At 43.2% G+C, this 17,041-nt stretch overlaps 1 protein-coding gene across 1 annotated transcript; it reads left to right on the top strand.

Annotated features, from left to right (window-relative positions):
* Positions 1-7,023: 7,023 nt before the first annotated feature.
* On the top strand, positions 7,024-7,962 carry OR7D2 (olfactory receptor family 7 subfamily D member 2). The gene has a single exon (NM_001390167.1). It carries the CDS (start codon positions 7,024-7,026, stop codon positions 7,960-7,962), a length of 939 nt encoding a protein of 312 aa, NP_001377096.1.
* Positions 7,963-17,041: the final 9,079 nt, after the last annotated feature.

Genomic DNA, 17,041 nt, shown 5'->3' with positions numbered 1-17,041 from the left:
TTTCCATGTCACTAAATCTACAGGCTATCATTCAGCCTTTGTTCCTCGACCTCATAGCATCATTTAACACAGTTGATGACCCTCTCTTGAAACAAGACTCTTGTCTACATAACAAATATCCAGTGTCATGAGGAATTCACTGAGACAGATCTGTCTCTTTTCTTCTGTATTACTTTGTGACCCTAAGTGGTGTGTCTACAGGGAGATGAGTCTTTACATCAGAGACACATTCCTGAAGGGTAACTTCTTTACCCCGAAGCCAAATCAAAAATGATGAAAGCTTTTCCAGGAAGGAAGAGGGTGGTAATGGGAGAGAGACCCATCTAGCCCCAAAGCTGCCTTCCTAGAGCACACACCATTCTGTTCTGCCATTTCCTCTCCACCCAAAGGGAGTTGAATAACTTGAAGAGCAGAGCACCAAAAGAACAATTTATTTAATGAAGAGTGGTGAGAATTCTTCCCCCTGGGGCTGGAGAAACTGTAAATACCTCCCTAGCAACCTCACCCTAGTTCAGTGATGCCCGACCAGGAGGAGACCACACGGGTAACTCCCACAGTCATGGCTTTGTGATAGGTTCCATCTCCCTGGGAGAATCTGTCTTCAGCATCCAAGAGACAGAGGCCAAGAGGCTGCACAAGCATTTTGTTGAGCAATCCCAGCCAAGAAGATCATGCTATATGAGTGAGTTCTGTGTATAAAAAGGAGAATCAAAACAGTGATGGTTCCCAGAAGGAGGTAACAAAATAGATAATAACCCAAGATGGTTTCCCATTAAATTTCTAAAATTTATTTTCCTGGCTATTTATGTATTTTTTGATTCCATTACAATTGTTTTCTGTCTGCCTCAGCCCCTCTAGAAACTAGTGACTTTCTCAGTATCAAGAATTGCCACTCTCTCAGATGTAATAAGTGTTTTCAATCCACCTGCTAATACCTTTCTTATTCTTCTCTAGTACAGTACCTCTCAGGCTTCCCTGATAGCTCAGTTGGTAAAGAATCTGCCTGCAATGCAGAAGACCCCGGTTTGACCCCTGGGTCGGGAAGATCTGCTGGAGAAGGGATAGGCTACCTATTCCAGTATTCTTGGGCTTCCCTTGTGGCTTAAAGTGAAGTTGCTCAGTCGTGTCTGACTCTTTGCAACCCCATGGACTGTAGCCCACGGCTCCTCCATCCATGGAATTTTCCAGGCAAGAGTACTGGAGTGGGTTGTCATTTCCTTCTCCAGGGCATCTTCCTGACCCCGGGATCAAACCCAGGTCTCCTGCATTGCAGGCAGACACTTTACCGTCTGAGCCACCAGGGAAGCCCTTGTGGCTTAGCTGGTAAAAAATCCACCTACAATGCAGGAGACCTAGGTTCAATCCCTGGGTTCTATCCCTGGGTTACAAAGATCCCCTGGAGAAGGGAAGGGCTACCCACTCCAGAATTCTGGCCTGGAGAATTCCATGACCGTATAGTCCATGGGGTTGTGACTTTCACTCACAGTAGTTCTGAAAGTGGGGCTCCTGGAGGAGCAGAATATCCCCAGGAATATGACAGAAATGCACTCTCAGATCCTGCTCAATCATAACGACAGGAACTCATGGGAAGGGACCCAACAGTCCATTTTAACAAGGCCTCCAGGTGATTCTGATGTAGGCTCTCATTGAAGAATCTCTGCTTCAGCAAATATCTGCTTCTCTACCTCACCCCCATGGTCACTTGCTTTCTACTAGGTTGTGTACACTCTTTAGGGCTTCCCAGGTAGCTCAGTGGTAAAGAATCCCAATGCAGGAGACACAGGAGACCTACATTCACTCTCTGGGTTGGGAAGATCCCCTGGAGAAGGGAATGGTAACCCACTCCAGTATTCTTGCCTGGGAAATTCCATGGGCAGAGGAGCCTGGTGGGTTACTGTCCAAGGGGTCACAAAGAGTTGGACACGACTGAGCGACTAAACAGCAGCAGCAGCATACACTCTTTGGTTCAACAAATATGCATCAAACCCCCTTTCTGTGCCAGGTGTGCCTATATGTCACTGCAATTATGAACAGTCCCTCTTTTTCTCTTATCTTTTGTAATGATTATTTGAAAATCCAAGAAAGCTGATGACACTGATTAGTTCAAATTCTATTTAAATTGACCTTCTTTGGTGTCTCATATCATATCAGCAACTGATAGTGACCAATTTTGTTTTCATTTCCTAATATTAAACCTTGTTTACTTTTTTATGGTGTTTCTTTTGAATTAATAGAAACAATGTTAAATAGTTATAACAGCTGGCACAGTTTCCCCTTTCTGCATTTTATTGGTTGGTTTTGGTTTTTTTAAGTTTTAATGATGACTCTCAGACTTCCATGGTGGCCCAAACAGTAAAGAATCTGCCTGCAATACAAGAGACCCAGTTTCGATCCCTGGGTCAGGAAGATCCTCTGGAGAAGGGATGGCAACTCACTTCAGTATTCCTGCCTGGAGAATTCCAAGGACAGAGGAGCTTGGCTGGCTATGATCCATGGGGTCGCAAAGAGTCAGACGTGACTGAGTGACTAACACTTTCACTTTCTTTCACACTCGGTTAACATAGCTGTACTTTATCATCTGTGGGCAGTACTCTTCTGTTCTTAGATGACTGAAGTTTTGCTCTGTTCCCTTCCCATCAATGACTTAAATTTTGTTAAATGAAACTTGGTTTGAAACTTATCATTATTTTGTGCATTGATCTATTGACATAAATATGTTGTTATCTGACTTACTAATATTAAATATTTTTTGCACTTGTCAGATTGATATTAATTCATAATGGGCTATGTTGGATTTTTTCAGATTAATTTTTAATGTATTTATTTTAATTGGAGGATAATTACAATATTGTTGTGGTTTTATCAGATAACTTCATACTACTCCTTTTTTTAATTTAAATTTATTTACTTTAACTGGAGACCAATCACTTTACAATATTGTATTTGTTTTGCCATACATCAACATGAATCTGCCACAGGTGTACACGTGCTCCCCATCCTGAACCCCCCTCGGACCTCCCTCCCCATACCATCCCTCTGGGCCGTCCCAGTGCACCAGCCCCAAGCAACCAGTATCCTGCATCGAACCTGGACTGGCGATTCATTTCTTATATGATATTATACATGTTTCAATGCCATTCTCCCAAATCATCCCACCCTCTCCCTCTCTCACAGAGTCCAAAAGACTGTTCTATACATCAGTGTCTCTTTTGCTGTCTCCCATACAGGGTTATTGTTACCATCTTTCTAAATTCCATATATATGTGTTAGCATACTGTATTGGTGTTTTTCCTTCTGGCTTACTTCACTCTGTATAATAGGCTCCAGTTTCATCCACCTCATTAGAACTGATTCAAATGTATTCTTTTTAATGGCTGAGTAATACTCCATTGTGTATATGTACCACAGCTTTCTTATCCATTCGTCTGCTGATGGACATCAAGATTGCTTCCATGTCCTGGCTATTATAAACAGTGCTGCGATGAACATTGGGGTACACGTGTCTCTTTCAATTCTGGTTTCTTCAGTGTATGCCCAGAAGTGGGATTGCTGGGTCATATGGCAGTTCTTGGAGAAGGCAATGGCACCCCACTCCAGTACTCTTGCCTGGAAAATCCATGGACAGAGGAGCCTGGTAGACTGCAGTCCATGGGGTCGCTAAGAGTCGGACACGACTGAGCGACTTCACTTTCACTTTTCTCTTTCATATATTGGAGAAGGAAATGGCAACCCATTCCAGTATTCTTGCCTGGAGAATCCCAGGGATGGCAGAGCCTGGTGGGCTGCCGTCTATGGGGTCACACAGAGTCAGACACGACTGAAGTGACTTAGCATTAGCATGGAAGTTCTATTTCCAGTTTTTTAAGGAATCTCCACACTGTTCTCCATAGTGGCTGTACTAGTTTGCATTCCCACCAACAGTGTAAGAGGGTTCCCTTTTCTCCACACCCTCTCCAGCATTTATTGCTTGTAGGCTTTTGGATCACAGCCATTCTGACTGGCATGAAATGGTACCTCATTGTGGTTTTGATTTGCATTTCTCTGATAATGAGTGATGTTGAGCATCTTTTCATGTGTTTGTTAGCCATCTGTATGTCTTCTTTGGAGAAATGTCTAGTTCTTTGGCCCATTTTTTGATTGGGTCATTTATTTTTCTGGAATTGAGCTGTAGGATTTGCTTATATATTTTTGAGATTAGTTGTTTGTCAGTTGCTTCATTTGCTATTATTTTCTCCCATTCTGAAGGCCGTCTTTTCACCTTGCTTATAGTTTCCTTTGTTGTGCAGAAGCTTTTAAGTTTAATTAGGTCCCATTTGTTTATTTTTGCTTTTATTTCCAATATTCTGGGAGGTGGGTCATAGAGGATCCTGCTGTGATGTATGTCGGAGAGTGTTTTGCCTATGTTCTCCTCTAGGAGTTTTATAGTTTCTGGTCTTACGTTGAGATCTTTAATCCATTTTGAGTTTATTTTTGTGTATGGTGTTAGAAAGTGTTCTAGTTTCATTCTTTTATAAGTGGTTGACCAGTTTTCCCAGCACCACTTGTTAAAGAGACTGTCTTTTCTCCATTGCATATTCTTGCCTCCTTTGTCAAAGGTAAGGTGTCCACTACTCCTTTCTTACCTTGGTGCAGCTACAGTCAGTGTGAGGTTAACTTGTAGATTTCCCATTTCTGTTACATTTAATGATATCTGTTTTCAACCTTCATTCAGCTTTCCATATTCTTTGATAACACAGCCCTGGGGATACAGAGGTGAGTAATGTGTTATCTGAACTTGCGTGATTTATGATTCAGTAAGAGGGACAGCTCAATTAATTCCATAAGTAAATGCAAAAACATAACTATGATTTGTTTAGTGGAGAAAAGTAGAAAGGGTTCTAAAGGCATGGATTAGTGAACTGCAGTTGGTGGGCAGGGAGGGTTCATCTTAGAGATGAGGACAGGAGTCACCACAAGATGACCAAAGCAGGGAGGAGGATCTCATCAGAGAGGGCAGCACTTCCACAGGCATGGTTGGGGGAAGAATCCTAGCGTTTTTAGGACTCCTAAAGGCAAACATGTTGGGGGCTTTGAGAGTGAAAGGCTGGTATGATGCTAAATAAGACTGGGAGGTTGGGAGGAGCAACGTGTACAGGAAAACCTGGAAAGAGTGTTAAAAGAAAGAAAAACTGCAGACCTTCTCCCTTCTGGATACTGCAAAACTGTCTCCCTTCTGGACATTGAGGAGAAGATCCTGGGATGAAAGCACCTTCCAGAGATGTGTTTGCTTCTGCTTGGGACCTAGGGTACTGTTCATCGGGGACCATTTTAGACTAAGTTCCTCAGGCTGAGGTTTCTAGGACAGTGTGACTGTGGGCTCCAAAATCTGTGAGTGGTGACCCCAGCTGCAGTGTTCTTTGAAAAGTGAAAGTGTTAGTTGCTCAGTTGTGTCTGACTGTTTTCAACCCCTTGGACTATAGCCTGACAGGCTCCTCTGTCCATGAAATTCTCCAGGCAAGAATACTGGAGTGGGTTGCCATTCCATTCCCTTCTCTAGGGGATCTTCCCCACCCAGAGATTGAAGCCTAGTCTCCTGCATTGCAGGCAGATTCTTTACCATCTGAGCTACCAGGGAGTCTAACTCTTTTCTGACAGCATCTCACAAAGGGTTTTCTTCTTGTTTTTCTGCCCTGTACTACTGGGCATAATGTGAAGGGGATACTTTTTAACTTTTGATTTTAACCTCATTTCAGATTTACAGAAAGGTTAAAAGAACAAATAGTTCTTATGTATATCTTCTATTAGATCTCCCCAATTTTAACACTTTAACATCTTTACTTTTTTTAATCCACTTTTCCTTCTTCCTTTTGTAAGTGTGTGTGTGTGTGTGCCTGTGTCTCTTGGTGAAAATTTTCAGAACCACTTAAGAGAAAATAGAACTGTACATATGGGATCTCTTTATCTCTAAGTCTTCAAAATTCACTAGAAACAAGGGCATTGCCTCACACAGCCATAGTCCAATTATCAAAATAATAAAATTAAAATTTATATACAATTATTAAATTTACAGAACTCATGTCTATGTTGACAGTTATCCTGATAATTCCATCTGCAGCAAAAGAACATCTACGATTACATTCAGCTGACATGTCTTTTTAATCTCCTTTAATCCAGAACAATTGCTAGAATTTATTTGAATTTGTTGGCATTTACATTTTTGAAAGGGGCAGGTCAGGCATGGTGTAAAATGTCCTTCGACTTGAGTTTGTCTGATGTTCCCTAGTCTTTATATTTTTATTTCTGGTTGTGCTGGGTCTTTGCTGCTATGTGCAGGCTTTTCTGTTATGGTGAGCTGGGGCTACTCTCTAGTTGCAGTGCATGGGCTTCTCCTTGCAGTGGCTTCTCTTGTTGCAGAGCATGGGCTCTAGGATACCCAGGTCTCAGTAGTTGCAGCTCCTGGGCTCTAGAGCACAGGCTCAGTAGTTGAGGTGCTGGAGCTTAGTTGCTCTGTGGCATGTGGGATCTTCCCAGACCAGGAATCAAACCCATGTCTCCTGTGTTGGCAGGTGGATTCTTTACCACTGAGCCACAGGGCAGCCCTGATGCTCCCTACTCTTTAGACTGAAGTCCTGCACTTTTGGCAGGATCCCAAATGTGCAGGATTTCAATCCCACAGAAGCAACATTATTTCCATCGTGTTGATTTGTCCCCATTGTGAAGATCCATAACCATCTGACAGGGTTGTTATAAAACAGATCCTTCAGATAAGTGGTCAGGAACGCCAGATTCCATTTTATAGGATTCTATTTTCATTTTGTTGTCATAAAATGGATACTTAATACAAGAAATTAGGATAAGCTATAAGATAAAAACAGGTTTTCACTTTTGAGTGAACAAAGCTCCAATGCTTAGACAAAATGGCAAACTTCATAAACATTAAAACTTGAGTGAAAGGCATGATCAATATTTCTAATATGTGGAGGACGCCGGTTTGCTGCTAATTCCTGCTGCTCTTGTCTCTTCCTTCATAGATATATCAGCTACATGGAAGCAGGAAACAGAACAGGAGTTTCAGAGTTTATTCTCCTTGGGTTCTCTGAGGACCCAGAACTGCAGCCCCTCATATTTGGGCTGTTCCTGTCCATGTACTTGGTCACTGTGCTTGGCAACCTGCTCATCATCTTGGCCATCATTTTTGACTCCCACCTCCACACCCCCATGTACTTCTTCCTCTCAAACCTGTCCTTGGTTGACATCTGTTTCAGCACCAGCATAGTCCCCAAGATGCTACTGAGCATCCATACAGAGAACAAAGCCATCTCCTACATGGACTGCCTCACTCAGGTGTATTTTTCCATGCTTTTTCCTATCCTGGACACTCTGCTCCTGACTTCCATGGCCTATGACCGATTTGTGGCCATCTGTCACCCCCTGCACTACACGGTCATCATGAACCCACACCTCTGTGGTTGGCTGGTTTTTATTACCTGGCTCATTGGTGTCCTGACATCCCTCCTTCACATTTGTCTGATGAAGCACCTGACCTTCTGTAGAGATCTTGAAATTCCACATTTCTTCTGTGAACTGACACATATTCTTGAATTGGCCTGCTCTGATACCTTCCTGAACTGGACTTTGATATATTTTATGACTGGTGTTCTGGGTGTTTTCCCCCTCGTTGGGATTCTTTTCTCCTACTCACGAATTGCTTCATCCATAAGGAAGATGTCCTCATCTGGGGGAAAGCAAAAAGCATTTTCCACCTGTGGGTCTCACCTCTCAGTTGTTTCTTTATTTTACGGGACAGGTGTGGGGGTCCATTTCACTTCTGCAGTGACTCACTCCCCCCAGAAAGTCTCAGTGGCCTCCGTGATGTACAGCGTGGTGACCCCCATGTTGAACCCCTTCATCTACAGCCTGAGGAACAAGGATGTGAAGGGAGCCTTCAGAAGGCTCCTCAACAGAACAACCTCTTGTTTGTGATAATTCCAATGGCTTCAGGACTAAGAGTTTCTGTGGGTTGTTGTTGTTCAGTCATTAAGTCCTATCTGACTCTTTGCGACCTCATGAACTGCAGCACACCAGGCTTCCCTGTCCTCCACTATCTCCCAGAGTTCGCTCAAACTCATGTCCATTGAGTCGGTGATGACATTCTTACTCTTGGAACTTCCCTGCTGGACCAGTGGTTAAGAATCCACCTTGCAATGCAGGGGACATGGGTTTAATTTCTGGCCCAGGAACTAAGATCCCACAAGCCATGGGGCAACTCAGCCCATGCATCATTACTACTTTCAAGCCCAGATGCCCTAGAGCCTGTGCTCCAAAACAAAAGAAGCCTGAGCACTGCAACTAGAGAGTAGCCTGCGCTTGCTGCAACTAGAGAAAAGCTCACGTGCAGCAAAAAAGACCAAGCCCAGCCAACAAAAAAGGAAAGAATTACTCTTGCATATCTCAAATCATCTTGTTTTTTTCACCCAATCTTGTAAGATCTGTGATTTTTTTTTCCTCTCCTAGTTTTTTTTGTTTGTTTGTTTGCTTGTTTGTTTTTTTGGCTGTGTCTCATGGCTTGCAGGATCTTAGTTCCCTGACCAGGGATTGAACCTGAGCCATGGCAGTGAAAGTGATGAGTCCCAACCACTGGACCACCAGGGAATTCCCTCTTCCAGGTTTTAACCCACATTCAAACAATCTCCCAGTAATTTCTGCCCCATCTGCTATCCAAAAAATTATGTCTTTGGTCTTCTTACTTCCACACTGGTGAGTTCAAAACTTCAATTTGAAATTTACTATAGCTTTGTTATCTCCAATGTTGGCATAGCATGTTTAAACTCCTGATTGTTCACTTTATTTCTATGTGTTTCACTGTGGATTTGTGTTGTGTATATGTTTGTACCACCATCAGTGTTTTTTAAATTGGATAAAGTATGATTGAATACATATGAAAATATAATTGATGTTTGAGTGCTTATTTTATGGTAAGCCTATGCTAACTGCTCTCTGTTATCTCATGTAATCTTTCCAATAGGAATGAATCTATTCCCATTTTAAAGGTGAGACAGTTGAGATTCTAACAGCCAACAAAACACACACACACACACATAAAACGGGATATACACAAACACCAAACAGTTGCACCAACTAGATGACATGCAAGACACAGACACTACAATACAACCGTTACGATACTATGAAAGTGAAATGGAATCTCAACAAGAAAATAAAGTTGTGTGTGTGTATGTGTGTCTTGTTCAGTTACCCAGTCATGTCCGACTCCTTGTGACCCCATGGACTGCAGCATGCCAGGCTTCCCTGTCCTTCACTGTCTCCCAGAATTTGCTCATTGACTCCATTGAGTCAATGATACCATCCAACTATCTCATTCTCTGTCAACCCTTTCTCTTCCTGCCTTCAATCTTTCCCAGAATCAGGGTCTTTTCCAATGAATTGGCTCTTTGCATCTGGTGGCCAATGTATTGAAGCTTCAGTCCTTCCAATGAATATCCATGGTATGTACATTACACATTTTCTTTGTCCATTCATATGTTTATGGACAGTTGGGTTCTTTCCATCTTTTGGCTACTCTGAATAATGCTGCTATGAACATGGGTTTACCACCTACAGAAGTTTTAAACCTTTTTTAAAACAGATCTACATTTATAACTTTTGTCAGCTATAAAATGACTAGGATTCTTGCACACAAAATAAACAAAAATATCTTCCCATCCATGATAAACTCAATTTTTGTCAACTGAACAACAACTCTTCCCATGCTCTCTGCCTGTGATCACAGCAATTCCTCTTTAGTTGATGCATCAGGTGCCATCCACTGCTCCCCACTGTGGTCTCCCAGGAACCCCCAAAGGGAAAGCAGAGTGAGCAGGCAATCTCTTCCTGGAGTGTCCAGGAAGTGAAATGTCTAGTTGACAGAGGGAGAATACCATTCAGTTGCCCTGTGTTTGGAGTCAGACGGCCTGATTTAAACTTGGCTTCACACCTTTCTACTTCATGACTTGTACAAATTACATAAAAATTCATAGCTCCTTCTCTTTTCTATAAAATAATAATAAAGCAGAAAAATAGGATCATAATATCACTTATACATGGAATCTTTAAAAAATGAAGTTATTTTCAGAGCAGAGATAAAGTCACAGAACAAACTTATGGATATCAAGGGGAGAAAGGATAAGATGAATTGGGAGACTGGTATTGCTACATATACACTACTGATACTCTGTTTAAAATAGAGAACCTACTGCAAAGCACAGGGAACTCTACTCAGTGCTCTGTGGACCCAAATGAGAAAAAAATCTAAAAGAGTGGATATATGTATATGTATAGTTGAATCACTTTGCTGCACAGCAGAAATCAACACAACATTGTAAATAACTATACTCCAAGAAAAAGTTTAACAATAACAATAACAGAGCATGCACCTAGATTTTGAGGGTGATTATGCAGATGAAATGAAACAAGCTATATAAGCTCTGACTTGGGACATAGGATGCCCTCCACAAAGGTTCATAACACAGTTGCTGTCCTCCTTGTCTTCATTCTAATTATCACATTCACCATCTTTTTGGAACACTTAGAGGACACTTGAGAGGCACCCACTTGCTGCTCATAGCTGAGACACCTATGGGAGCTCAAATAGGTGTGGGAGAAAAGCAGAACTCTGAGGGAGACTCCTTGGACCCCTGTCAAAACAAAGAACACAACTGCAGTTCTCAGAGCAGAAATCTTGCATATTGTTACCATAGCATCTGTCTGTCCCAGCTGTCCTGTTTGTCTTGATGAGGAGGAAGTACTGCTCCCAGCAGTTCTTCCCATTCACCCCATGGACCTCCAGACTCACACAAATCCAATGGACCTCTTTAAAGATGCACTGTGGACTTCCCTCATGGTCCAATGGTTAAGAATCCATCTGCCAATGCAGGGGACACGAGTTCAATACTTGATCTGGGAAGATTCCACATGCCAAGGAGCAACTAAGGCCATGCACCACACTACTGAGCTCACGTGCTGCAGCTACTGAAGCCTGTGTGTCATAGAGCCTGTGATCTACAATAAGAGGAGCCCCTGAAATGAGAAGCCTGCACACTGCGACTAGAGAGTAGCCTCTGCTCGCTGCAACTAGAGAAATCCACACACAGCAACAAAGACCCAGTACAGCCAAAAACAAAATAATAATTAAAAAGGTGCATTGTTTCCCACCATGAAAACCTGATATCACACCTAGAAGGAAGAGAAAGGTTACTATGGGGTGACAGGTTGGTCAGCTGGCACTTCCATCTTTTTCTGTAGGTGGTTGGCATTTTCCTGTGACCTAGGCATTTCATACTGTTCAAGGGGTTCTCTAGGCAAGAACACTGGAGTGCGTTGCCATTTCCTCCTCTGTTACTGAAGGTGAAGCTCCAATACTTTGGCCAGATGATGTGAGGAGTCGACTCATGGGAACAGACCCTGATGCAAAAAATTAAAGGCAAAAGGAGAAGAAGGCAGCAGAGCATGAGATGGTTGGACAGTGTCACTGACTCAATGGACATGAATTTGAGCAAATTCTGATAGTGGAGGACAGTGGAGCCTGGCGTGCTACGGTCCCTGGAGTCACAAAAGAATTGGGCCTGACTGAGCAATTAAACAACAACAAGGCATTTCATAATCTTGGAAAATTTTTTGTGCTCCCTTTGGGATGATCAGGTGAGAATTAAACTAACTGAAAATATATAAGACAGATAGACTGATCAGAATAAAAACCTCCTAAAGAGTAATGGTAATTGTTGCCATCACTCCCCCAGATGGTCTCCATGTCTCTTCATTGGTCTCCCTAATTCCAGTCTGGCCCACCTACAGCCCAATCTCTACACAGCAGCCAGAGAAAATTTAGAAATCAAAAAAGGACATCACATCACATCATTTTTGCTACAAAGCATTGCAGTGTCTTCCTATCTCTCTAAGATTAAAACCTTAACTTCTGAAATGGGTCTATAAAGCTCTGAATGACCACGGCCCTAACATTTGGCCACACCCATCTCACATATTTTCCATGTTGGCTTCTGAAACACTGGCCTGTGACAAAAATATCAAGTCAGTTGCTGTCTCAGGGCTTTTGCACATGTGCTTTCCTCTCCCGAGAGTGCCAAGTATGCTTTTTCCTCCTTGCCTTTTGCCTGGCTCCAGGTCTTTTATGAATATTTCCATCTTAGCTCCAAATGTCACCTCCTCTGAGAAGCCTCAGGCTCACTCTAGCCCATAGCCCTACTTCATTAATATTTTAAATCATATACATCATTATCTATTTACATAATTACATCATTATCTATATATATTATTTTCTATTTACCTGTTTATTTATCCTTTGTCTCCTTGGATAACCTCAATGGATTGTACAAGCACAAGGAAATCCCATGAGGCTTACTCTGACTTGTTTATCACATTATCAAAAATGGAAGGTGCTCCAGGGAACCCCTCTCAGTGCCATGTGGCAGCCTGCATAGGAGGGCAGTTTGGAGGAGGATGGATGCCTGAATCCCTTCACTGTCCACTTGAAAGTATCACCACATTGTTAATGGGGTATACTCCAATATAAAATAAAAGGTTTTTTTTAAAAAGGAAGGGGCTTTAAAAGGGTTTATAAGTTGAATGAACAGGGGACATCTGCTAGGCCGACTACAAAGCAGACCACAGGGCTCTGTGAAGGTCCTGACATCCCATCACTCAGTGACCCCTGATTTCTGACTTAACTCTCCAGACACACAGTATCAAGTTGCCTCATGTCTGTTTGGGCCTGGGAAGGGTCAAGGTCATTGTCCTGTTACTGCAGTGACCCTTGAAAGCTTGTCCTCCTGTCCACTGCTTTTTTTTTTTTTTTTTACTTTTTGGCTGCACCCAAATAGTTGTGAAAAGAAGAGAAGCGAAAAGCAAAGGAGAAAAGGAAAGATATTCCCATCTGAATGCAGAGTTCCAAAGAATAACAAGGAGAGATAAGAAAGCCTTCCTCGAGGAAAACAACAGAATGGGAAAGACTAGAGATCTCTTCAAGAAAATTAGAGATACCAAGGGAATATTTCATGCAAAGATGGGCTCGATAAAGGACAGAAATGGTATGGACCTAACAGAAGCAGAAGATATTAAGAAGAGGTGGCAAGAATACACAGAAGAACTGTATAAAAAAGATCTTCATGACCCAGATAATCACGATGGTGTGATCACTGACCTAGAGCCAGACATCCTGGAATGTGAAGTCAAGTGGGCCTTAGAAAGCATCACTACGAACAAAGCTAGTGAAGGTGATGGAATTCCAGTTGAGCTATTCCAAATCCTGAAAGATGATGCTGTGAAAGTGCTGCACTCAATATGCCAGCAAATTTGGAAAACTCAGCAGTGGCCACAGGACTGGAAAAGGGCAGTTTTCATTCCAATCCCAAAGAAAGGCAGTGCCAAAGAATGCTCAAACTACTGCACAATTGCACTCATCTCACATGCTAGTAATGTAATGCTCAAAATTCTCCAAGCCAGGCTTCAGCAATATGTGAACCGTGAACTTCCAGATATTGAAGCTGGATTTAGAAAAGGCAGAGGAACCAGAGATCAAATTGCCAACATCTGCTGGATCATCGAAAAAGCAAGAGAGTTCCAGAAAAGCATCTATTTCTGCTTTATTGACTATGCCAAAGCCTTTGACTGTGTGGCTCACAATAAAGTGTGGAAAATTCTGAAAGAGATGGGAATACCAGACCACCTGACCTGCCTCTTGAGAAACCTATATGCAGGTCAGGAAGCAACAGTTAGAAGTGGACATGGAACAACAGACTGGTTCCAAATAGGAAAAGGAGTACGTCAAGGTTGTATATTGTCACCCTGCTTATTTAACTTCTATGCAGAGTACATCATGAGAAACGCTGGGCTGGAAGAAGCACAAGCTGGAATCAAGATTTCTGGGAGAAATATCAATAACCTCAGATATGCAGATGACACCACCCTTATGGCAGAAACTGAAGAACTAAAAAGCCTCTTGATGAAAGTGAAAGAGAAGAAAGTTGGCTTAAAGCTCAACTTTCAGAAAAGTAAGATCATGCCATCTGGTCCCATCACTTCATGGGAAATAGATGGGGAAACTGTTGAAACAATGTCAGACTTAATTTTTCTGGGCTCCAAAATCACTGTAGATGGTGATTGCAGCAATGAAATTAAAAGACGCTTACTCCTTGGAAGGGAGATTATGACCAACCTAGACAGCATATTAGAAAACAGAGATGTGAATTTGCCAACAAAGGTCTGAAAGGTTGTGGTTGAATCACGCAAAGACACTGGGATTCTTGGCCCCCAGAGAGGAAGAATTCAATCCGGGGCTAGAGACGAGGCTTGATCGCTCAGAGCTTTTGTGTAATAAAGTTTTATTTAAGTATAAAGGAGATAGAGAAAGCTTCTGACATAGGCATCAGAAGGGAGTAGAAAGAGTACCCGCTTGCTAGTGTTAACAATGAAGTTATATAATCCAAAGAATATCTGGAGGTTGTAAAGACCTCATCAGACCTACTCCCATAATTTACATTTTAAGATAACACTGTCCTCAGGCAAGATACATCCTTGTAAAGACCAGGTCTACTCCCATAATTAACATTTTAAGATAACGGAAGGTTGAATCCAAAGACTATCCTTAGGCAGGATATATTATTGTTATATAATCCTAAGGAATGTGGAGAAAGAAAAAAAGTTTGTCCTTTCTTCCTCCTTGAGAATTCCAGACCCCTCTCTCCTTGGGGACCCCTAGACTCCCTATCAACCTGCCTAGGAAATGACTCTCTCAGGTCCATCTAGTCAAGGCTATGGTTTTTCCAGTGGTCATGTATGGATGTGAAAGTTGGACTGTGAAGAAAGCTGAGCACCAAAGAATTGATGCTTTTGAACTGTGGTGTTGGAGAAGACTCTTGAGAGTCCCTTGGACTGCAAGGAGATCCAACCAGTCCATTCTAAAGGAGATCAGTCCTGGGTGTTCTTTGGAAGGACTGATGCTAAAGCTGAAACTCCAATACTTTGGCCACCTCATAGGAAGTGTTGTATCATTGGAAAAGACTCATGCTGGGAGGGATTGGGGGCAGGAGGAGAAGGGGACGACAGAGGATGAGATGGCTGGATGGCATCACGGACTCAATGGACATGAGTTTGGGTGAACTCCGGGAGTTGGTGATCAACAGGGAAGCCTGGCATGCTGCAATTCATGGGGTCACAAAGAGTAGGACACGACCGAGCGACTGAACTGAAATGAACTAAACTAAATCTTAGTTGCAGCACATGGGATCTTTGATCTTTGTTGAAGCATGCGGAATCTGTAGCTGCAACATGCAAACTGTCAGTTGCAGCTCATGAGATCTTTTAGTTGGTCATGTGAACTCAGTTTGCAGCATGTGGGCTCTAGCTCCCTGACCAGAGATTGAATTCAGGCACCCCGCATTGGGAGCATGGAGTCTTAGCCATTGGACCACCAGGGAAATCCCTCTACTGGTTTCATATCTGTTCCAAAGCGTGGTCCTCAGGTGTCCCCAGGATCTTGAAGAAGACTTCACCCAAGATGTTTCTTAATCTTTAGACTTGTAATTGAACTGGAGGTGGAGTAAGATGCTCCCTAAGGGAAGCTGGGTACCCTAGAGGCCACACCCGAAGAGAAAAACTGCTTCAGGAAGAAAAGGGGCTAATGAGGGCTGAGGTATGGGGTTGTAGGACTTGGGGATGAGGGGATAGCAGACCCCACATGTGGCTCCAGCTCTGCTCCCAGTGGGTGGATGTGGCAGAGCAGGTCACTGCCCGAACCCTCAAGGGGGGAACTCTCCAGAAACAGACCACAAAAGCAGCCAATCATTCAGTAGGAAGTGAGGAGATTCAGCCCCACATAATTCTCCTGTGCTCTTCTCCTCTGGCTCACCTATCCCACAGCAGGAGGAAAAGCCCTGTGCCACGCCAGGTATCAGTCTAGCCCTGAGTCCCAGACTCAGCTCTTTGTCTCTGATCTCTGTCCTTGTTTGTCCTCCACTGAGAGAAGCAAAGATCATAGAGCCCAGACCTTTAGAAATTGCACTGTGATGCCTTATGTTGCTCAAAGACAGCTGTGGTAAAGAGGTAAGAAGGAGCCAAATATTTTCCTTGCACATTTTCCTGGCACACAGGTAGGTATGTACGGGGAAGAGGTGTTAGTCGCTCAGCTGTGTCTCTTTGCGACCCCATGGACTGTAGCCCACCAGCCTCATCTGTCTATGCGATTCTCCAGGCAAGAATACTGGAGTGGGTTGCCATTCCCTTCTCCAGGGGATCTTCCCCACCCAGGGATCAAACCCAGGTCTCCTGCATTGCAGGCAGATTTTTTTTTTTTCCCCGACTGAGACACCAGGGGAAGAAAAGCCCACCAAAATCAAGGAAAAGTCCCTGGTGCTGGACAGAGCTCTCCAAGCCCCACTACAATCTGTGTTCTCTTACCTCTATTTCTAGGTCAACTCTAAGTGTCCTTCAGTTTTGGCCCACCCCCTCATAACCCACTCTATGTGTGTATGTGTTAGTCCTTTGGTTGTGTTCAACTCTTTTCAACCCCATGAGTCAACCATAGACTGCCAGGCTCCTCTTTCCATGGAATTCCTGGAGTGGGCAGCCATTCCCTTCTCCAGGGGATCTTCCCAAACCAGGATTGTACCCGGGTCTCTTGCACAGCAGGTTGATTCTTTGCCATCTGAACCACCAGGGAAGCCTACTCTGTACCCACCTGAATAATTTTCCACCATTTTTTCCTTCAAAAGGACATTTTTACATCCACAGAGCTTCTCCTCTATGCCTAACACTGAGCTGGGTACTGCACATAAAGAGGTAACTATAATGTGTTGCTCTCCAGGTAGGATGTAAAAACCCAGAAATGAACACATGGATGCAGTGTGATAGCTTGCTTCAGGTGTGGTCCAGTTTCAACAAGGTACAGAGAAGGTCCAAAGAGAGTATGCCCGTTGCTGCCTGGCAATGCCAATGAAGATTTCAGGACAGAGTATGGAAGGGGGGATACGACTTTTCCAGGTGAGAGGGGACT

Source organism: Bos taurus, chromosome 7 (genome assembly GCF_002263795.3).
Source record: "Bos taurus isolate L1 Dominette 01449 registration number 42190680 breed Hereford chromosome 7, ARS-UCD2.0, whole genome shotgun sequence".
Classification (NCBI taxonomy): Eukaryota; Metazoa; Chordata; class Mammalia; order Artiodactyla; family Bovidae; genus Bos; species Bos taurus.
Note: the sequence above shows the minus strand (reverse complement) of the source record. Positions and strands in the feature narration are given on the sequence as shown.